The 21,902-nt window shown below is 61.1% G+C and overlaps 3 protein-coding genes and 1 long non-coding RNA gene across 5 annotated transcripts in view; 3 read left to right on the top strand and 1 right to left on the bottom strand.

Annotated features, from left to right (window-relative positions):
- The first annotated feature begins 1,415 nt into the window (after window positions 1-1,415).
- TNFRSF13C (TNF receptor superfamily member 13C) lies at window positions 1,416-3,690 on the top strand. 2 transcript variants are annotated; one of them, XM_077169018.1, is made up of 3 exons: window positions 1,416-2,080; window positions 2,308-2,530; window positions 3,133-3,690. In XM_077169018.1, the coding sequence occupies exons 1-3, from the start codon at window positions 1,744-1,746 to the stop codon at window positions 3,317-3,319; spliced, it is 747 nt and encodes a 248-aa protein (XP_077025133.1). In that variant the 5' UTR covers window positions 1,416-1,743; the 3' UTR covers window positions 3,320-3,690. The 2 variants fall into 2 exon arrangements, 1 of the variants encoding a protein (XP_077025133.1); XR_013179323.1 differs by lacking the exons at window positions 2,308-2,530; window positions 3,133-3,690 and adding an exon at window positions 2,227-2,289 and having other exon boundaries at window positions 1,970-2,080.
- Window positions 3,691-8,148: 4,458 nt separating this feature from the next.
- Window positions 8,149-12,041, top strand: LOC143689580 (uncharacterized). The gene is made up of 3 exons (XR_013178839.1): window positions 8,149-8,199; window positions 11,369-11,529; window positions 11,768-12,041. It is a non-coding gene; the product is annotated as an uncharacterized LOC143689580 (long non-coding RNA).
- A 556-nt stretch (window positions 12,042-12,597) lies between these two features.
- SHISA8 (shisa family member 8) lies at window positions 12,598-17,616 on the top strand. Its single transcript, XM_077169017.1, has 4 exons — window positions 12,598-13,076; window positions 15,628-15,761; window positions 16,521-16,667; window positions 16,923-17,616. The coding sequence occupies exons 1-4, from the start codon at window positions 12,598-12,600 to the stop codon at window positions 17,318-17,320; spliced, it is 1,158 nt and encodes a 385-aa protein (XP_077025132.1). The 3' UTR covers window positions 17,321-17,616.
- A 2,044-nt stretch (window positions 17,617-19,660) lies between these two features.
- Window positions 19,661-21,902, bottom strand: part of SREBF2 (sterol regulatory element binding transcription factor 2) — a 62,349-nt gene continuing 60,107 nt past the window's right edge. The window contains exon 19 of the mRNA XM_077169011.1: window positions 19,661-21,405. Within this exon, the coding sequence (XP_077025126.1) occupies window positions 21,185-21,405 (221 nt within the window). The 3' untranslated portion in view covers window positions 19,661-21,184. The remainder of the gene's footprint in view (window positions 21,406-21,902) is intronic.

The raw sequence follows: 21,902 nt of genomic DNA, 5'->3' as shown, positions 1-21,902 counted from the left end.
ATGTTGAGTGGGGAAAAAATGCAGCCCCCAGGACAAAGCAAAGACTGACAAAGCGATAAAGTGGCACCCGAAGTGGTGGTGGTGTGTGGCCCAGTCTTCTTGCCCCCCACCCTCCCTGCTTCCCGGCCCCGGCTGCTCTCCCCACCCCCTCACCACCCACCCACACCCACACCCACCACCCCAGACCCACTTCTCCTTTGCAGCTGCCCCACCGCCTACACCTTCCTGCCCTGGAGTTGCTGGCGCGTGGACAGGGGATGGAGAGGCAGTGGGCCAGGACCCTCCACGGCTGGCAGATGGGAGGCTCTGAGTGGGATTCTGGTGGCCCCCCAAACCATGAACCTGGGGACCAGCCTTGCTCTTCTCACTCCATGGCCAGTCACGTCGGTCCTTCCTGCTAAACAACCACTGGGTCATACCCCTGCCCTGGACCACCGTGTCCGCCTCCTCACTGCTCTGCTTGCCCCATCCGCCCTCCTGCTCCCTGGCAGCCAGAGACGGCCCCTTCTAGAGCACGACTTGGATGAGTCCCTCTGCCACTCTAGCACCCCAGGCTCCTCACTCTGGGTCTGACTCCACCCAGCTCAGCACCCTCCCTCCTGAAGCAGTGACCATGCGGTTCCCAGACTGTCCTTCCCCTGTCACTTCTCCATGCTGTTGCCCATGCCGATCTTTCTGCCTGGAATATTTCCCTCTGGCCTTGCAGCTGCCAAGGGCATGCTTACTCCTTCTGCCTCCCAAGCCTCCTCCATGTCCCGGATGGTCACGCCCTCCTCTGAGCTCTGCCAGCTCTGGGTCCACTAGGAGTTCCCTGAAGCTGTCTGCCTTCCTCTGTGTCTGCTGCCCTCCAGGGATGGGGCAGGGGCTGGAAGAAACTCTTGGGTTTTTGTGTGCATGCGTGCGTGCGTGCGTGCGTGCGTGTGTGTGTGTGTGTGCAGGCCAGGGCACATGCAGCCCTGGGAAAAGGGGTCAGGGTGGGCAGGTCACCTGATGGGCCTTGGTCTGTCTGTTCATCTGTTGGTCTGAGTCTCCCTCCTGCTTAGGATCTGGGGACTAGGCTGTCCCTGGATAACTGGCTGCCCTCTCCACCTCCATATGTCCCCTCTGCTTCAGAAAACAGCTCCTTGCTAACATGCAAATCGGTGACACTCTCTGCTTAAAGCCCTGCATTGTTCCCCAGTGCCTTAGGGCCATAGGCCAAGCCCCTTAACCCTCCATTTAGGCCCCAGACCAGGCCTCTGGTCCCTGGTTTTCCTACTCTTGCCTCCAGGACTTTGCTCACAGTGGATGAGAATGCGCCCCTAGACCTCAGTCCATCTGGCAAATGCCTCCTCCTCACTTCCTCCTTGAAGACTTCCTGCCCCCACCCCACCCCACCCCACCCCCCCACCCCACCCCCCCCCCCGCCCCGTGGTGATGACCTGCACTGAGGCCATTGTCTGGAACCTACCAACCCAATCACCACCACCCTGTCCCTCTGGGCAGGCCTGTCCGTCTCTGCTCCATGTCGCCACCACTGGGCTTGGAGCTTGGTACAGTGTGGGCACTGAGGAAGGGCTCTCCAGAGGAGGGGTCATTGGACAGGCTGGATGGGGGGAGAGGGCCGGCCTTGGGGAGGCCAGGGAGAGGAGGCCACCCAGACATCAGGGTTCTTCCTGCAGACGTTGCTTTCACTACCCATGAGCAGGTCCTTGGCTGAGCCCAGCCCTGTCCCAGGGCCCAGGCGAGGGCCCCCAGCAGGTAATGGTTGAGTGGCTGACTGGAGGAAGGACCGGCAGAAAGAGGCAGCCTGGGGTGCTGGGCCTCGGGGCCGGGCAAGAGCCGTCTCACCCCAGCAGGCGGAGGCGGGGCCGGGGCGGGCTGGGCAGGCGGCCCCTCCCAGTTTCCTCCCCGAGGGGCTGCGGAGTCCAGACCCAGTCTCAGCTGCGGGCCGGCCGCAACATGGGCCAGGGGCGAGAAGCATGGGGGTCAGGGACAGGCCCGCGCCTCTCCAGTGCGGTCCCGCCGGCCGAGTGCTTCGACCCACTGCTCCGCACCTGCGTGTCCTGCAGGCTCTTCCGGACGCCCGATCCCAGGCCGGGTAAGTGGCGCCCCGTGGGTGGATGGGAGGCCCGTGGGCAGGGAGCTGCCCGGGGACCAGCCATCAGCGCGTGGCCCTCACCGGCCCTCTCTCCCCCCTCCCCCGTGCCCACCCCCGCCCCGGCTGACCCTCCCCCGCCGGCCCAGCCTCGCCTCCCGCCCGCCGGCCCCCTCCCCGGCCGTTCCTCGCAGGCGCCCCCTGTCCCCCCTCCCCGCCCCCTCCCCCAGCGGGGATGAGCAGCCTGGCGCCCAGGACGGCGCTGCAGCCGCAGGAGTCGGTGGGCGCGGGGGCCCGGCCCGAGGGCGCGAAGCCGCTCCCGGGGCTCCTCTTCGGCGCCCCGGCGCTGCTGGGCCTGGCGCTGGCGCTGCTCCTGGTGGGCCTGGTGAGCTGGAGGCTGCGGCGGCGGCTGCGCGGGGCCGCGTCCCCCGAGGCCGTGGACCTAGACCCAGAGGGTGAGTGGGCATCAGAGGGAAAGAAGAGGCACTGCCCAGTCCCAGAGAGGCCGCAGGGCCTGGCGTGGGGACAGTGTGGGGGAGAAGACATGGCCTGGGGGATCGCAGCAGTGTGAAGGGGGAGACACGGCCCTGGGGTCGGGGTAGGGGCAGGGGCCTGAAGAGGGAGGCAGGGCTGTGAGCGGGGAAAGACCTCAGGCTGAGAGGGGAGGCAGAGTCCACGTGAGGGCCACAGCTCTGCTCTCCCCAGCCCCAGTCCCAGGAAGGACACACAAATGGGGAGCCAGCCTGAGGGAGGAGTCCATCCCCCCTTCTGGGAGACCCAGGGGTCCTGGACCCAACATAAATCTTGGGGATGGCCGGACCCATCTCATGTCTCCCTCCATCAGCATTCCCCATCTTCTCAGCCTCCTGGGCTCACCCCACACTCAGCACTTCCTGTCCTAAGGGCCTATCACATGCCACCCTCCCCACCCCCTACCCCCACTGGGGCTTCAGTGACTTATCTCTCTGGTCTGAGGGCTGCCCCCAAAGGAAGCTTCCAGAACAAGGAGAGGGGGAGGCTGTGACACCATCTTGACTTCCATCCCCCACCCTCTCCTGCCCAGAGCCTCTGGACGATGTCAGCACCCTCTCCTCTGGACCCCCGGCAGCCACAGCTCCTGTCTGGCCTCCTCCCAAAGATCCAGCCGCCATGCCACCTGGCCACAGCATCCCTGTGCCAGCCATGGAGCTGGGATCCACGGAGCTGGTGACCACCAAGTCAGCTGGCCCTGAGCAGCCGTAGTGATGGAGGGGGCAGGAGGTGGCTTATGCCCTCCCTGGGGACCTCCACCCCGGGGCTTGGAAGTTGAATTGGGCTCTTCACCTCAGCACCCACCTGCCCCTTTCCTGGGAGCCGGGCTTCTCCCCAGCAGATCCTGCAGACCCAGGGACTGCAGCCCACAGTGCTCAGCCCACAGGGCATTGTTCGGCATGTTGCTTTTGACTCAAAGCCATACCATCTTCAATGGCCTTCAAAGGTTCTATCTGGGCTCTTGTGCTTTTGAATGATTGGAGCACCATGAGTGAGAGGTGTTTCCTTCAGAGTGGAAAAGCCGCCGTTAAGCCAGAATGCATCTGGATAAAGGATAAAGCCGGAGGCTGCTGTATTTGTAACCCAGTGTTGTGTTTCTTTAGTACTTGCTCTTAGAGCTGTCCTGCCTCTCAACTGATGCAAATGGTGGCAGTGAGTAACCAGTGAATGAACTTGCTTTGAGATTTAGGCCAAGATCATTTTTGTAAGGAGGAGATGTGGTGATTTTATAAGGAGGAGACTGTGCTGATTCTCAGGTATCTGTGTCTCTGGGCCCAGGTCCACCCTAAACTTTGCCCGACCTGCTGGGACCTAAAATGCCATTTTCATCCTGGAGGCAGCTTCCAGAACCACAGGCCTGTACCTCAGTGGAGGTCTACAGCCTCAAGGCTGGGCTTGCAAAGTCAAGCGGAAGGACACTGGCAGACATCTCCCTCAGACACCACTCTGGGGTTCCAGCTGCCTCCAGGGTGCATCACACCGAGCTGAACACAGGAGGGTCCTTTGCACAGACATGTGCAAAGGACAGGCCTATGGCCTTCAACCTGCAGGACCCAGTGTCCCCAAGCACCCTTCTCTCTGTGGCCCATCCTCCCCAAGCACTGGACCCTGAGTGCTGGGGTTGCCCGGCTGTTTCATGCCAGCACCTAGGGTCACCCACCATTCTAGAGGAAGCTGCTCTTGGGCTGCAGGGCTCCAGACCATCTCTTTTTCCTTCTGGACAGCATGCTGTGTGCTCACAGTCAGTTGCCTCTTTTGCCTGCCCCCTGCATAAAGGATCAGAGCCTCCTAACCTGGCCTCTGCCCAGGGAAGTTCCTGCCTTGGAACTTAGCACCCTTGGAAGGAATACTGGACTAGGAATCAGAAGATGGGGTTCTGGGTTCCATCTCCTACTGTAGGGGCTTGGCCACATTCCGTTCCATGCATCACATGTTTACTGGATGCTTCTCCCTGGCCCACCTCCCCCCACCCCCACCCCCACCCCAGGGCTGCCTTGATGCCACCTGCCCTTCCTGCCCAGCCTTTTCTCAGCTCAGAAGACAGCAGCATTTGGAGCTGCCAGGTCCCGGGTGTTGCCATCCAAGTCTCTGCCCAGCCACCCCATCCCTGAACCCATTTCAGATCCCTGGCCCCCAGGGAGCCAGGTGGCTAGGATGGGGTCAGGGGTCAGGCTCAGATTGGGCATTCCGGGGTTAGGGGAGTCTAAGCTGTCCCTGGCCACCACCCCAACCACCATAGCCAGGGGCTGGGCCTGGGAGGTGAAATGAGTGGGTGAAACCCCTTTGGGGTCCAGACATGCAAACTTCTGGCCCAGCTCTGCCCCAGCTGAACCCCAACCTGGGATCCAGCTTCCCCTCTCAGTCTCAGTTGCCTCCTCCAAAAAATGGGGGGTTGGACGCAAAGTTTTCCTCTTGAGCTGTGTCTGACCTGGAAGGAACTTCAGGGAATTCACACCCACCCACCCCCACTTTACAGATGACAAAACCGAGACCTAGAGAAGGAGAGGACTTGGCATCAGAGGCATCCAGCAAATACTAGAAGGGAAATTCCTTTGGGAAGGACCAGGAACACAGACTGGGGAGGGAAAGCAAGGAGGGGCTCAGTTTCCCCCTGAAAAGAGCTCTGCTACCCAGGCACTAAGAAAGCACAGTCCAAGAGCAACTAAGGAGACTATGACAATTAAATGCAAATTCACAATCTTGGATGGAATCCAACAAGAAACAAGACAAGTCTCCAAAGGGACCATAGGAAAGGATTGAAATATAGACTGTAAACTGAAAACAATGTTACATTTCTTGCACTGCATAACTGCACATAAGGTGGATGCATAAGTGAAATGTACATGGCAATATTAAGTGTTCAGGAGCGTGATGTGTGCACTTAGATGTTCGGGAAGTGGAATAGACAGACAGACAGTTGATGGACTGATAGATGGATAGGTAGAATGATACAGCAAATGTGGCAAAATGTTAAAATTGGTGGCATTTTCGGTTTGGGGCTTGTATTTTTTGGTAACTGTTCTGTAAGTTTGAAAGTATTTCAAAATAAAAAGTTTTAAAAGTAAAAATTTAAGAAAAATAAGAATTCATAATGTTTGTAGTAGACTCTATAGTAGCATAACGATTTTCTTACAGCATTTTACATCATAAAAGTAAATGAGTTGATGCTTAACTCGTTCATCTTTATTTCTATGTGGTTAGGTCTATTTAAATAATAAGAATTAAAACTTTATTATTTTCCACATATATTTAAAAAGAGAAGAGAGCACCTTTCACTGCCATCTGTTCAAAGCGCCACTGTCTGAGGAGACTTCACCTCTGATACCTCGTTTAATTTTCATTATTGAGGTATCAGAGGTGAAGGTGGGCGAGTGTTTGGGTTTGCTAAAAAAAGTTTTTCTTTAACAATCCAGACTTTTTTTTTGTAGACAATTTGGAAGGTTAAGAACAGCAAAACCAGGGGTGGAGTGTATCAAGAAATAACCCAGAATACAGTAACTCCTGCCAGCTGAGTGTTGGGTGAAATTTTCTATGTAACTGTAATCATTCTATACCTGCAAATTCAAATCTTGAACATCATATTTTGTGAGTTTTCTCCTGTCTTCAAACACCTGCAAAGTTTTCCTCCTGAGCATTCGGTAGTTTTCATTTTTTGCTATTGCAACTGAGGCGCATTTATCTCCTTGTAATAAATCTTTCCTAAGTCTCTGATTCCCAGAAGAGTTTTTGCATCAAAGGCCTTTTTACAGGTCTCTGTTGGTTGGATTGTTTTCCCAAAAATCTGGACCAGTTCTAGCCATCAGTGAGATTCTATGGTCCATTCTGCAGATAGGAAAGTCAGGCCCAGAGTGGTGAATTCATTCCATCCAAGACATACAGCGGGGTCAGTGGTGGAGCTGGGCTGTACTCAGGCTCCTGCCCGTGTCCCAGGAGCCAGCCCAGAGAAGGTCATTGTCCTCTGAGCTTCATATCCTTGGGTGGGACTCTACCCCTTGTTTTCATCGCTACTCAAAGGCTTCCCTCCCCAACTGGTCTCTTTCTGCAGTAAGACAGATCCAGAGTAGACTCTGGAAGAACTACTTGTGGTGGGAATCGAGGGGAGCAGCTCCTTCCCCCTAGCTTGTATTTCTGGCCAGTATTTCCTGAAGGAGGGTCTGTGCCCACTGCCCACCCCTCTCCTGGGTTCTCCAGGGCATGTGGGGGCGGGGTTGGCTGAACTCTCACTTCCCCCTGGGGCTTCCTGCAGTTCTTTTCACTTCCTGCCCGGCTGCCCGGAGCTGGGTGCTCAGAGTGGGGGTGGGAAGGACCATCTGGTGAGGCCAGGGAGGACGGGCCTGTCCCATCTCAGCAGGGAGGCAGGAGGGCCCCCCGCACAGCCCCTGTCCTTAGAAGCTGTTAGCATCTCTAGATTTGTCATCCCATTTGCGAAGTGGGACCAACCACCTGTCAATGCAGAATAAAGAGGTGATTTGGCCAGTAGGCTCCCAGTGGGACTGCTTCCTTCCTTGGGACATGAGTTCTTCCTGCCCAGAGTCCCCAACCCTTGGCAGTTCCTCCTGGGAAGTGAGTGTCCCAGAGCTTCATCCCACAGTATCCCACACACGCTGCTCTGGACTGGAGCCTGTTCAACTCCAGGCCCTGCTGCCGGTCTGATGGGCAAGATGAGCAGGACAAAGGAACAGGCCAGAGAATGCCCCAAGGAAGGAGTTGACTAATTCTGGGGTCCACAGAGGGTGTTGGAGAGTAAGGGAGTACATCCTGGGATAGAGTTGCTCCTGGAATGAATGGAGCAGAGAAAGGGGTTTGGGTCCCAGAGGGCAGTGTACAAAGGTGCTAGAGGGGGAGGGGGCTGGGCAGGTGGGTGCAGGCAGGGGCTGAGTGCCAGGGCGGGCTTTGCTGGAACCTTACCGGTGCCCACACCTGCCTGGCAGCCATGCAAAGACAGCCACCCCCGGGGAGCCCGTGTGGTGCTCCAGTCCCACCATGTGGGGTCTCACCCTTCCTGGTCCCAACAGGCCTCCGGGCCCCTGGAGCCAGAGCCGGAGCTCAGCTGTTAAGTGGCTCAGGCCAAATTCTTCCTCGGGAACCGATACCAGACCTTTCTCTCCCTTCGCGGTCCGCCTGGTCGTGACCTGGGGCCGGGTGGGAGGGGCGAGGAGGGTGTTATTGTGCAGGGTCACGCGGGGTGGCGGAAGGGCCCGGCAGGAGACGGGTGTCTGCGTTCCGGGAGAAGCGTCCCCGGGCACGCTACGGGGATCCCAGGGTCAGAGGGCCCCTAAGCATCACCTCCACTCCCCGGAGCTGCACAGAAGCGGGGATCCAGACCTCGGCGTCCTGCCGGGATCCTACACGCAGCGGGGAACGCCTGGGTGGGCAAAAGTCTATGTTCGCAGCTGCTGCGATCAACCCCGCGCTGGCTGGGGTCCTGGGGGCGGGGCCGAGGCGAGGTTGTGGGGCGGGGGGGCGGGAGTCAATGATAGGGGGCGTGGCCTAGGGACCCCAGCCTCCAGGCTGGGTCGGAGGGGCGGGGCCAGCGGCAAGTCCAAGCGGTGGGGTCCAGCCGAGCGGCGAGAGCCGGCCCAAGAGCAAAGGTGGGCCTCGGAGCTCCGGCCCTCCGCGCCACCGGGGTCCCCAGGAGTCCCTAGGAAGGCGGCCTGAGCCAGAAGGGTTCCGGAGGCAGGAGACGGCTCCAACTTTGGGCAAGGGGTATATGGGGTTGCAGGACGCCTCCTCCGGGCTCTGGGGTCGGAGCTGACCTCGGAGTTGTCCCCAGGAGCGGGCAGGCCTGCCTCGGGGGACGCGCCTCGTGGCATCCACCCGGCCCTGCCCGCCCCGGGTCTGCTACCGTCCTGGTGGGCCGCTCCGGGGTGGCGCGTCGGCGGGGTCTTTGGAGAGTCCTCACGGGGAGAGGCTAACGGTGGAGATTCAGGCCCAGGCATTACCTGCGAGGACGGAAGCGAGACTCAAAAGGCAGGGCGGGTTGCAAGTCCAGGAGCCGCAGTTTGGGACATCCGGCCGGGAGGCTGAGCCCCAGCTCCCAGCCCCCCAATTCCGCCGCTCCCCCGCGACCTCAGAAGCCCCGGCACCCCCTCCCTCCCACAGGCAGCTGGAGCCTGAGTCACGAGCTGCCTCTCTCAGGGAGAAAAAGGCAGCCGGGGGCCCTCCCGCTCCAGACCCCCTCCAGGGATGAGCATTTTCGCCTGCGGGGAGTCCAGAGGCCCCCAGAAGCTCTGCTCCTTGGGCGACCCTCCATCCCTGGGGAAAGGAGGACTTTAAGGCATGTGGGTGGCATCTGCGCTCGCACACACCATCCTGCCAGCCCTCCTGGGGTGAGGATGCCCTGGAGGCTGTGGACCCGGGTGTTTCCCAGTCGGGGTTCCAAGGCTTCTCTGTGTAGCCCTGTCATGGAGGTACCAACAACCTGCCTTGCAGATGAGAAAAGAGGCCTAGAAAGGTTGTGTGGCCCTAAGGGAGCAGGATCTCCAACCCAGGTGAGCCTGGCTCCAAAATGAAGGAGGCACTCCCAGTGCATTCCAGGACTAGAATCACAGCCTCCAGGCATGGCCCAGGCAGGCACCTGCGGTGGAGAGAGGGACAAGAGAGGGAGAGGGACGGTGCTTTCGGGGTGTAGAGGAGTTGCTTCCCCTCGGCTCTGGGGCTGGGTCCTCCAGCCACCCCCTCTGTGTCTCCTGAACTGGCCACAGGCAGGTATGGCACCCGCAGTGCAGGTCACCAGTGACCCTGGCCTTTTCCTGGCTATATGCCAGTCCCAGCCAGCAACTTCCCCTCTCCCTGGGCCTTGAGTTTCTCTCTAGGAAATCCCAAATGCCCTCACTGAGGGCTGGGCAGAGCAGACAGACCAGCCACCTAAATTGGGGAAACTAAGACTCAGCAATGCTTTCCCTAGTACCCACGACCTCTCAGGACCCCCAGCCTTCCTCAGTCAGGGTTCTGCACCCATCAAAGGCTGGACAGTGAGGGAAAGACAGGTGTGTCCAGGACCAACCACAGACACACATATGTGTGTCTGTGTGCCCGCCGTGCAGGACACAGCCACCCTAGCCCCCGGTGTGCTCACCCTCCCTCATGTTCCTGAGCCCACTCAGCCAGCAGCACACTCGAGCTGTCAGCACCCCAGAGCTGGGGGCGGGGCGGGTGCCCTTCAGACGCAGAGACACAGCTCCCCTGCCCGCCTCGCAGGGCTCGCTGCAGATGCCAGGGGTTATTTTAAGCCTGGATCAATGGATGCTTTTTGGTGACACAGGCTTGGGGATGGGGGGGGGCGATGCAGGCAGAGGAGAGCAGGGGCAGGTGCCCTAGTGACTTGCCATGGAGAAGGGGCACTTGCAAGAGATCAGGAAGTCCAGGAATCGACAGCCTGGGCAAAGGAGTTACTCCTCGGTTGGGCTACTGCATCTCCAGACCTCTTCGCCCTGCACAGAGCTGGATCCCTGGGGGACAGAATCAGCTGAATGGATGCTCAGGCCCCAGGGTTTGCCCCCTTCCACATACTGCAGACCCTGGTATCCTACGAGGAGGGCACTGAGTGCCTGGCACAGGCCCAGCAGATGGATGACTGTCACCACTGGCTGACCACTGAACCAGACTGACATGGGAGGAAGCAGGGGAGGGGGGGTGGACATCAGTTCCTGGGTGGGGTGGGAGCTTTAGACAACTGGCAGTAATTTGCATATGTATTTGTAGGACTTGATGGGAGTGGACGTGGGATCCAAGTTAAGCAGATTTGCCCAGTGCCTGGACCAAGTGGGGACAGTGGGAGGGGTCAGGGGAGGTTGTGACCCAGGGGAAGGCATTGGGGAGACTTACTTTCGGGCCCAGTAGGGTCACCTTAGCTGAGAAGGGGCCACAGTCCCAAAGGGGCAGAGGCAAGGCTGTGTGTACTTAATACCCAGCAGCAGTGAAGTGGAAAAAGGATACTGCTCCCAGAGCTTCCTGCAAGCTGGAAGGTGGTCTGACAGCATGTTGATAGGAATGTGAACCCAGACTTTACAGTTTAAGCTGCTGGTTCCAGTTTTAGTGCCAGCCCCTAAAGAAGCAGAAAAGGGTACTGAAGAAAGTATAGCTATGAAGTTCCAAGCAAAAATGACAAACTACAAAAGTTTATGAATAGCAGAAAGCAAACAGAAAACCAGTTATGAAATGGTATGTGTAAAGTGGGAAATATTTTAGCATCATTGTCTTTGATGAGGGAATTAAGAACATTTCATTAATCTTTTTTTGCTCATCTATTTTTTCCCTTCTAAAATTGTATTAAGGAAAATCTTGTTTTTAATGGGGGTTGGGGGTCTCCTGGGCTGGATCCAAGCATTGGGGTGGGCAGGAGGGAAGGAGTGGGCTTTTGGAGCCAGGGACAGGCGGGGAAGGAGGTTGGGTGCAGTGGGGTCACCCCCATTCCCATTTTAGCTCACTAACACCTGAAATTAGCCTGTCAGCCCCTCATCTCAGCAATGGCCAGGCAATGGGACTTGATCCTCCTTAAAATGTAAATCCTGCACCTCCTCTTCTTCCCCTCCTGCTGCCAACTGTATAAGCTGGTCCCAGTCGCCCAGTGAAGGGAGATGGAATGGGAGCAGGAAGTGGCCCTGGGGAGCCCAATCTCTTCTTTTTACAGAGAGCAGCGACATTTCTTGCATTTATTCAGCAAATACCGGTGGAGGCCTGAGCTGTGCTGGGACACAGCGGGGATCTGGCTTCCCATCCGGACAGTGGGGAAGTGGCCATATTTCCCTTGCCTCCTAGGGGTGAGAATTACGTGGAAGATGTGACAGATGAGAAACTGACAAGGAGGAGCAAGGCACCGCGGCTCAGCCACATTCTCCGGTTAAACTCAACTCCGCAAACCAGGAGCCGCGCCACGACCTGGGCCTGGCTTCGTACCCGCCCCCCTCCCCACCCTCTCGGTGTGTAGCGGGGCCTGCGGGGACCGGGAATCGGGAACCGCTGCTGGCCCCGCTCTTCACCCCCTCCTACCTCCCGGGGGTCCTCCCGGGGTGGGCTGCGCGGGCCGCGTCCATTGCCGCTGGGGGTGGGGGGGCGCGCCCTGGGGTTAAGGTTGCGCCCCCAGAGGGCGCGGAGGGGACCCAAACCTGGCCCTCTGCTTAGGCTCTGCGGGGGTCCGCCTTCCCATTTGACGGGCAGGAAAATCGAGGCGAAGAGAGGGGCAAGTCGCCCGACCCCCCCGCAAGCTGCCAGGTTCAGAGACCGCGGAGAGCAGGGGCACAAAGGAGGCCGCGACGGGGGGCGGCACCCCTACTCCGGAGGCTGCTCGGCTTACTCAGTCCCCGCACCTGTCAACCGGAGCGACCGTCGCGGGCCTGATGTCCGAGGTAACAGTCCCGGGACCGTAAGCTGCGACCCTTTCGATCGCCGAGTCCGAGGAATGGTTGGGGGAGGTCTCTCCGGAAGGTCCCGGGTGGGGGGCCCCGGCGGCGCAGGCTCTGCCGCGCCCCTCCCTCGCCCGGCGGCGGCTGCGCTCCTCCCCCCGCCCTGCCTCCCGCCCGCCCTCCTTGCCGCGCTCCCTCCCCCGCCCGCCCGAGCCCGCGCCGAGCCCGAGCGGGAACCGGAGCCAGAGCGCGGGCAGCGCGGAGCGGGCGGCGGGCGGCGGGCGGCGGGCGCCGGCAGGCAGCGGGGTCGGGCGGCCCGGGACCCGCACTCCCGGCGGACCGGGGAGAGGCCGCGCGGGCGAGGACCTGCGGCCGGGCCCGAGGGCACAACCCCGCCGCGCGCAGGACCGACCTCCGGGGTCCGAGCTGAGCCGGGAGAAGGACGCGCCCACCCGAGTGCGGCCCCGCGAGCTCCGCGTCCAGCGACCCGGCCTGGGGCGGGCGCGGCCGGGCAAGAGGCGCCACCGGGTCCCTGCGCGGTGCCCTGCGACTCTGGAGGACGCCAAGGAACAGCCCCGAGGCCCCGCCTGAGGGAGTCGCGGCGCGGGGCCATGCGGGGGGCGCAGTAGGCGGCGGTGGGGGCCCATGGAGCTGCGGCTCGCGCTCGGGCTGGCGCTGCTGCTGGCGCGGCCGCCGTCGGGCCACGCTGGGGCCCCGGAGGCGCAGGAGCCCGCGGCGCCCGGCACGACGGCCCCGGCGGGAGGCGACCGCTGCCGCGGCTACTACGACGTGATGGGCCAGTGGGACCCGCCCTTCAACTGCAGCTCGGGCGCCTACAGTTTCTGCTGCGGCACGTGCGGCTACCGCTTCTGCTGCCACGACGGCCCGCGGCGCCTGGACCAGAGCCGCTGCTCCAACTACGACACGCCGGCCTGGGTGCAGACAGGCCGGCCACCTGCGCGCGCTCGCGACACTGCCGCACCCCGGGACCCGGGCCGGGAGCGCAGCCACACGGCCGTCTACGCGGTGTGTGGCGTGGCCGCGCTGCTCGTGCTGGCCGGCATCGGGGCGCGCCTGGGCCTCGAGAGGGCGCACAGCCCGCGCGCGCGACGCACCGTGACCAGGTGGGCGCTGGGACAACCCCCCCGCCCCTGCCCGCTCGCCCCGACGGTCCCCCGTGCCCGGCCGGCACCTCCTTCCCGGTCCTCTCCGCGGCCCCTCTTTCTGGTTTTGTTTCTATCTCTCTGTGTGTGTCTCCACTTGCCTCCTTGTTTATGATGCCCCTGTCACTTCGTGGAGGGAGACAGCTGATACCGCCCTGTCTCCCCTTGACCTTCCTGCCGGGGCTGGGCGCTGGGCAACTGTCCCCGGAGGCTCTAGCCTCTTCCGGAGTGGGTGGGGAGGGCTGGTCGCCCTGGACGGGGGTCAGAGCACTGCTAGCCAGGCCGGTAGGGAGTTGGGTTCCCGGGGAGCCATGTGGTGGTGGGTAACTCAAGAAGGGGGGGTCCGCTTCTCTTGGCTTTCTCCCCTCCTGCTCCCCCCATCTTTCCCTCCCTCTGTACCCCAGTCGTGACTCCCCAGTTGTGACTCAGGCCTGACCTTTCTTCCCTGGGGTCTCAGAAGTCCTCCCCCGGCCAACTACCAGGAAAGGGGGATGAGGCTTCTCTGCAGACTCCTGCATCCCCCAGGCCGCACAGGTGCTGAGTTCTGAGCTTGATGCCAAGTGGGGTCTGCCGGTTCTCCTTCACAGGAGAAAGCTGGGGTAAGGGATGGGTCGCTGGGATTCTGTCCTGACCCTGGAATCCCCCTTCACCCCCCAAATACTCACACGAACCCCACATTTGCACGCACTCGTACGCCCTCCTCACCCACCCAGATCCCAGCCCCCTTGGGTGTGTAGGCTGCTCTGCTGATGGCTGTTGGTACTGCACGTGACAAGCTGGTACCTTGAAGTGACAAGAGAGAAAAGCCCAGGGCCTGGGGTGGTGCTTTGCCCCCTTGGGCCTCAGGGGCAGGGCAGGAGGGCTTCCTGGGCAAGCCAGTGCTCCTTGTGCCCCCTGGGCCTCTGCCCTCAGCCACTGTGTGGCCTTGGAGGCAGTGGCTTCTCAGCCTGGGTCCTTGATGCTGCAGGGGGGCAGGGGCTAGGCCTCCAGAGCGTAGGGTCCCTCCTGCTGGGTGAGGGCACAGGGAAGGACCTGGGGTGGGCAGTGTGGCTAAGGGCCATGACGGTGTTGAGGTGGTGGCTGGGGCAGCCTGGCTGACTTGTTTCTCTCGAACCTGCCTCTCCCTGCCCCCCCCCCCCCCAGGGGCTGGGGAAGTAGTCTGGGTATGGAGCCCCCTCAACCCTGAAGTGCTGTGTAGCCTGGGCCAGTCCCTTCCCCTCTCTGGGTTTCATGCTATCCTGTGCTCTCTCAGTCCGCCTCTGGGAGACTTGGAGCGGGATCTGGACTCATGTGTGGGTGTATTCTGAGCCCTGCTTCCTGCTCCCAGGTGTCAGCTGTAACTACTGTGTTGGGAAGTGATGATGGTCAGGGAAGGTTCTTAGTGGGCTTGCAAGGGAACTGGAGTCTGTCCCTGGAACGAGTTTGTGTGAAGCCCCCGAGGCAGGGAAATCACTTAGGTGTTTGGGAGGGCTGGACAGGGTGGTGGTTTTGTCAGAGATGAGACTGCAGCGGGTGAGGGACGGCGGAGAAGTGAGCAGAGAAGGCAGCTTGCAGATCCTGCCGAGGTGCAGACCAAACCATGCTCCCTCCAGGGGTCCCACCCCCAGGGAGCCTCTTTTGGGACCAGCCATTTGAGGTGCAGGCCCCTGAAGGAGGGCCATACTGAGCTAGGAGAAAATCATGGGTTCTGGGGGCAGGAGGCAGCTGGGCTGAGGGCTGGGTCTGGCTGTCTGCACGAAAGACTCAATCGGAGGCTGTCACAGCTGGGTTGGGGCTGGGTAACTTAGGCACCAAGGAGGTGGCTGCTCAAGGTCACACAACCTTTGGATGCTGGGCAGCCACAGGAGGATCTCCTGGTCCCATCTCCCTGTTCTCATCTGTTGGCTCCTGCAGGCTTGTGCTGGCAGCTCCTACATCTCTGCTGATCCCCCAACCTCTCAGTCTGAGACCTCGTGCAGTTGAAAGCCCAGTCTCCTGCAGCCTGACCCCACCCTGTCCAGTGCCCTAGGTGCAAAGGCCCTACCCAGTACCAGTGGCAGCTCCTCCTGCAGGAGGGAATTAGATTAAGAAGCCTTCGTGGGGCAGGAGGAACTCTTGTGGGGATTTGAGGGATGTGTAGCAGTTTTACAGGAGGATTTGGAGGAAAGGAAATTGTAGGCAGAGGAAGCGGGCACAAGCAGAGTCCAAGAGTCCTGTTCAGCAAGCTTGTGTTGGGAGAGGAGACTCAGCTGGGAGGGAAGGGGAGAACTGGAGAGTGCATTAGTGCTCCCTGACCTGCTCTGGGGAGACACCATGTTGGGGCCACAGGTGAGGCGATGGCCATACCTGGTCAGGGAAACTGAGAAGTGTGAGGTCAACCACAGGAGCGGATGAAGGCTCCAAAGGCTGGCAGAACCGCCCAGGGTCACATGGTGAGACAGTGGTGGCTGGGGCTGGCCTTTGCTAGGTTGGGGGCGGGAGGGGGTGGGGCAGGAGGCTAGGAAGGCCACTCCTCACCAGTTTTTTCCCACAGAACGCTGACAGAACTTCTGAAGCAGCCGGGCCCCCAGGAACCATTGCCCCCGCCGCTGGGCCCGCCTCTGGGCAGCTGTGTCCAGGTGCAGATGGGTGATGGCCTCTCCCGGGGCTCCCCCCACAACAGCACAGGTGAGGAGGCTGGTGGGCGCCATGCTTTGGTCTGCAGCACTGAGCCTCCCCTGACTGAGCAGGGTCTTTGCTGAGGGGGGTAAGGATTGTCCTCCTGGCTGAGGAGCAGAAGCTCTGAGGGGTGGCTTCCCACATGGAAATGAGCTGCTTGCCAGGCAGGTATGTGTGTGGCAGGAGAGGTGGAGGGAGGGGGGGAGGAAGGGGGGAGGCGTGGGGCTAGACTAGCTGGTCAGAGGATGCCCCTGCTGGGGGGGAACCTGGACCCTGCAACCTCTTGTCTCTGGGGTTGTGATCAGTAAGGAAGGTGCTAGATTCAGGGCTCCCTAGCTAGGGTTATGATTCTGAGGCTCTGGCTGGGAGACTCCATGGGCCTGGGGTCGGCCTGGCCTAGAACTGTGACCTTCTGTGGGCCTTCTCCTCCAGGCTGGAGCTCCCTCTTGGCCCCTCCCTGGGGAGCCCACCCTTGGCAATCCCCACCCTGCAGGACCTGGGATTCTGTGCCTACCATGTGCGGGTGCTGCGGGAGTCATTGTCCGGTTAGCACCCAGTCAGGGCTGCTGCTGTTCACGTGGTTGTGAGGCAGGCCCTGGATCAGGCGCGGGAGACCTGCGTGAGGTAGGGTACGGCGCGCCTCCTCATCCAGATCCAATTCACCTGCAGCCAGGGCGGGGGCCTCGGAGAGCTGGTAGCGCAGGTGCAGGGCGCGTCCGGGTCAGCGGGCCGAGACGCGGCTGACGTCCCCCCATTCCCGCACCTCAGACAAGAAACGCCTCAACCACGCGCCCCTGGTGTCGGCGACCCCCGGGCCCCTGCGCGGTCCCCGGCTGCAGAGCGGCGGCAGCATGACGCTGCAGCCCGACTACGCCAAGTACGCCACCCTCAAGGCCGCCGCGCTCAAGGCCGCAGGTGAGTGTCGGGGCCACGCCGGAGGCGCCCGCGGGGGCTCCGGGAGCCGCCTGGCACCCTGCACCTCAAGCTCCTTAGTTGCAAGGCTCAGGGTCCCACTAAGAGTTCCCAAGTTCCCAGCCATGCTCAGTCCGTTCCGTGCCGGAGCGAAATAAAGTTTCCCTTCGCCGCCCACAGGCGCCGAATGCCCCGCCCCCCTGCAGCTTGGCCCCGCCCAACCGGTGCTGAGGGCCCGCCCCCGTCCTGTCTCCGCAGAGGGCGCCCCCCAGGACTTCTACCAGCGCTTTCCTGCCACGGAGTCGGCCCCGCTGACCCTCCCGGCGCGGGCCCCGCGGCCTCCCGAGGACTTGCCCGCGATGCTGGATGCCTGCCCCTGGGCCCCGCCGGGCTACGCGCCCCCCGCCGGCCCCGCCCCCTCGGACCCCTACAAGGCTTGGCCTGCGGGCCGACCCGCCCGGTCCGCCCCCCGCAGCCACCTAGCCTCCCAGGCCTCCCCGGCGGCGCCCCGGCGGCCAGGCCAAGCGCCCCGGCGCCAGGTCAGCGTAGAGAAGCTGCCCGAGGCCTTCAGCTCGCACTCCCGCGGCCTTTACGGCAGCGCGGGCCGCGGACCCCGACACCTGAGCACCAACAGCAAGGCGGAAGTCACCGTGTGAAGACGGGTCCCGGGCACACCCGAGGCATGGTCTGGAGTCCTCGTCCACGGAGCTGCCGCCGTCAGCCGTGTCCGGGCACCAAGCCATGGTGAAGAAGAGCCCGGGGCCCTCCAGCCTTTCTGGGACCAAACTGGGCTGAGGGGCCTTGGAGCCTGCAGGGCTAAGAAGGGGCCCATAGGGTTAGGCTGGTGGTCGGGCCCAGGGTCAGAGTTCCTGGTGTAAATCAACCCTTTTCCTGTGGTTTCCTCCCTTGAGAATAAAGAAGGGGCCCCAGCCTGGCTGGGAGAGCAGCTGAAGGTGGCATTGGTCATTGACTGCACAGACAGTGCAAGCCAAGGGCTCCCAAGAGCTGGTGGGCAAGCACGGTGGGGGCTGGGGAGAAGTGGCTGGAGAGGGTGGTCAGGGCAGCATGCCAGGCCTAATGCCTGTATCAGTGGAGCTAAGGGAGAGGAGTAGCCAGGCTGCGGTAGTTTGTGACTTGGGCCCAGGGAAGAAGGCTGCTGGGCCCTTCTTGGATGTGCCCCCGCTAGCAGGTACCCTGTGCTACAGCTTCTGTTGGCCAAGCCTGGCAGGTCTCCATTGACACATCCTGGCCCTGAGCCGGCCCCTGGCCTGCAGGCCACTTGGCCAGCTTGGCTCAGGGCCACCCCCCTGATGGTGTGGGCAGTGGGCCAGGTGGACAGCTGGTGCTAGGGGTTGGGGAGGGGATAGGGATGCTGGAGCAGGACCCCACACATGCCTGGCTCTGCCAGCTCCCCACTTCCTGCCAGGAGGCTTCCAGTCCCTGGCTGTGACCCAGGACATTGCCAGCAGCCTGCATCCATCTTTGACTGTTGGGGAGGGGGGCTGGGCTATGTGGTCCTTGAAGTGTGGCCTCAGTGTCATGGCTGAGTACCCTGGGCATGGGATACTATTCTAATAACAATGACCGCTATTTGTTGCTCTTTCTCACAAGAGCTCCAGAAAGCCTGGCTATTATAGATCCCCTTTTTCAGATGGGGGAATTGAGGTTTTGAGAGATTAACTTGCCCAGGGTCACCCAGCTGACTCTTGGTTCAGTACTCTCCTGTATTCTGCCCCTGGGAATTTGGCGGTGGGATGGCAGGCTGTGGGGTGGGAGGTTACAAATGTGTTGGCATGGACAGGCAGCCCTGTCATGGGCCCACCCCCTGCCCACTAGACTCGCCTGTAGGAGGGTCCACCTCGGCCCTCAGGCTGTTGAGGAAGCCAACGCCCAGAAGGCCCGGACAGCAGAGCCCAGAGGCTATGGCACTTTCTGAAGGCCCCCATGGCTTGGAGGGGAGACAGGCCCAGCCCTCACCCCCTCAGCTCCTGATGGGGGTAGGGTACCCCCAGCCTATCCCACAGCTGTGCAGAGCCGGGGGAGGGGGGTGGGTGCTGAGTCACGGAGCCTGCCGAGACTCACAAAAGGATCAGGTTCCTGGGCACATAGGCCACCCACAGCCACCCACCCTGGTGACGCAGGCCCTGGCTGGGCTCTGTCAGGAGGTGGGCACAACCTCTCTGTTCATTCTTAACCTCAAGGGTCCTGGATCTCCATCCCAGTGGGACCAGGTTGAGGCCACAGGCAGTGGCCACCACTAGATGTGCCATTACAGCTGTGGACGGACCAGCCGCAGATGTGTCCCACCCAGCTACCTCGGCCCTCAGGACACGGTGGTCTGCTGTGGCTGTGCTGCAGAGAGTGGCTCAGCGAGCTGAAGGGGCCAGGTGTTGGACCCTGTCCGTGGACCATTCACCCGTGGCCCAGCTGCCACTCCACTCACTGCCTTGTCCTAACTGCTGCTTGGTCTTGCCCCCTGGGGGTGAAGCAGGTCTGGCCTCTCACCACCTTCCAAGGCATGTTCTGTAAACTCTGCTGCTAGGTCTCCGAGGACTGCTGGAGGATCGGGGTCCACCGTGCCCACCAGCAAGTCTCCTCCGAGGCTTAGTGCCTCCAGAGTTGGGGAGGAAAGTAGGGAGCGGCCCACTAACGGGGCAAGGTTTACTTCTGTGGAGGGTTGAACACAGATGGGCTTAGCACTCCAAATCCCAGACAGCTACCGCTGTCAGCCAACCAGCTAGCTCTCCCCCCAGGGAGCCCTATGAAGCCTGGTGGTGATCGCTGACCCAAGTAGTGTTGCCAGCCATGGGGGGCTGGGCAGCAGGGAGGAAAGGAAGGGGACAGGTGGGTTGGAGGTGGGGAGTGGGTGGGCAAGTAGGGCCAGGGCCCTCTCAGCAGTGTCGGGAGTGGCTGCCCTTGTTCCATGGCCCTCTGGAGGCCACTCGGCTGGTAGCCACAGCGGTCACCCCATAGACCCTCACACGCTTCACACTGGGTGGTACCAATCTGTGTTTATTGAATAACCTACGCCCGGGTCAGGGCGAATGAGTCAACATAAGGAAGCCATGGAGGTAGCCCCTGTTCGTGAAAACCCCCTCCCACCCCGCCACAACAACAAGAAAAGGCACAGTAAATACACATGACACAAGGCCTGGGCCTGGGGGAGGACAAGGGAGCCTTAAATTACAGTGAATGGGGAGGAGCCAGAGGTAAAGGAAGTAGATGGAGTCCAGGCAAGCCTCTGGGGCAGAGCCCACTCAGCGGGTCCTTCTGGCTCACACTTGGCATCGGGGAGCCCCTGCGGTGTGCACCCCAATCCATGCTGAGGCCCTGCCCACCTTCTGCCCCCAACCAGCCTGAAGGGGTGAGAAGCACAGGATGGACGGCCCTGGGTTCCCACATCTAAGGCCACAGGGAGGGGCTTCAGAGGAGGGTCCAGAACCAGGGGATCCAGAAAAGTGGGCCTGTCCTCTCGAGGCAAGGGCCTCATCCCTAGCGCCCATCTTGGGCAACCTCTGCCCACCCTGAAAAAAGGGTCTTGTCACTGGGGAAGGGATAGGGCTGGTTTCCACTCCTCTGGCAGATTTCCAGGTCAACAATCAGGGATTAAAATAGTACACGGAGGGAGGTGTTGGGCTGGGGGTGGGAGGGAAGAGAGAAGCCACGCTGAAGGCCTGATCCTGTCCCACTCGGTGGCTTCTTGCCTCCCAACCCCCTTGGGCCTACCCTGAGCTTGGGCTTACAGCCCAGGGGGCAGGCGAGTGGGAAGGAACAGTACAATTAAATAAGATACCATTTATTTTTTAAAAAATTAAAAAATAATGCTGACATTATTTCATCCATGCTCAGGCCTGCCCCTGCCTCCCACTCGCCTCCCTGGGGCTGGGCTCTCCCCCTCCTTCCCTGCTGCCCTGTGTAATAAAGAGAAAAACAATGAACTGTCTTTGTCAGGCACAGGGGAGGGCACATGGACCCAGAGAGGGGCGGGGAGAAAGGTGCTACAGCAACCGAGCCTTGCCTCACACAAACCCAAGCACACGGATATAAAAATGGTCGCTATAAAAAGGGGACATGCTGGGCGGTCTCCAGGGCAAACCTCTCTGGTCCCCAGAGACCTATAGCCCCCCAGAGGAAAGCCTGATAAAAAACGAGGAAGCAAGGAAGGGTAGAGAAGTCTGGAAGAGAGCCACTCAGGGTGGGAGAGGCGGGGCTGCGGCAGCCTGGGAGCACCCACTGCTGCTTTCAAGCCAGGGGCATCTGCGCATCCTGCTCTGCCCCATTCTTTCTCAGGGTTCCCTGGCCTGGGCCATGGGCATCTAGAGCAGCTTTTGGGGGCTCCATCCAGGGTCCCACTGGCCTACGGTGATCTAAAATCCTCGGCAGGCAACAGCTTAGAAGACGAGGCTCATCCTCACAGCTGTGAGGGAGGAGAGGCAGAGGGAGCAGAGGCAGAGGGAGAGGGAGAGGGAGAGAAAAGGGGACAGAGGCAGAAGGGAGCAGCTGAAAGGAGAGGCAGGAGGTCAGGAGGCAGCGATGGCAGTGCCACCACCCAGCTTGACGAGCATCTGCTGACAGTCACTGCAGGAGCGCCGGTCGCCTGCTTTCTCCAGGGTGCGTGCCGCCTCGGCCAGCAGCACTGCCCGCTGTCCGGGGGAGGAGAGGAAAGACAGGGGAAGGTGGCGGCAGGCCAGCAGGATGGCAGTGGCTCGCTCTCGTTGGCCAGGCCAGGTGTCTGCCTCTCCTGTGGGGACATAAATGGACAGGGAGCTAGAGCTTGTGGAGAACTCTTTGAGACAGCACCGGCCTAAGTTCTTTTGGGAACTCTTGTACTTAAATCCTCTGAGCACTGTGTGATGGAGGTTCCATCCCCCGCTGAGCTCACAGACAATGGTGAGACACCCGTGGCCAGCATCACAGGACTTTTATGAGGTTGGGCTGAGATGTGACCCATGTGGCCTGGCTCCAGAGCCCATGCCTCCCACTTGGCTCCATGGTCTCAGTACCCATCTCTGCATGGGGGCTCTGTCCCCAGGCTCCTCCCCTCCCTGCTCCTGAGATTGCAGTCCCAACTGATGCCACCCCACACCACATCTGTATCACGCACACTGACCACTCCTCCCCACTGTGAGCCACCCAGCCAAGCCCCTGGTTACTTCATCCTCATGACCACCTCTGAGAATGCTGCAAAGGACACTGAGGCCCAGAGAAGCGAGAAACGTGGAAGGGGTGAGCTGAGGC

This window comes from Tamandua tetradactyla, chromosome 7, assembly GCF_023851605.1.
Source record: "Tamandua tetradactyla isolate mTamTet1 chromosome 7, mTamTet1.pri, whole genome shotgun sequence".
Lineage (NCBI taxonomy): Eukaryota > Metazoa > Chordata > Mammalia > Pilosa > Myrmecophagidae > Tamandua > Tamandua tetradactyla.
The sequence above is the reverse complement of the archived record's forward strand: the minus strand, read 5'-3'. Positions and strand labels throughout refer to the sequence as shown.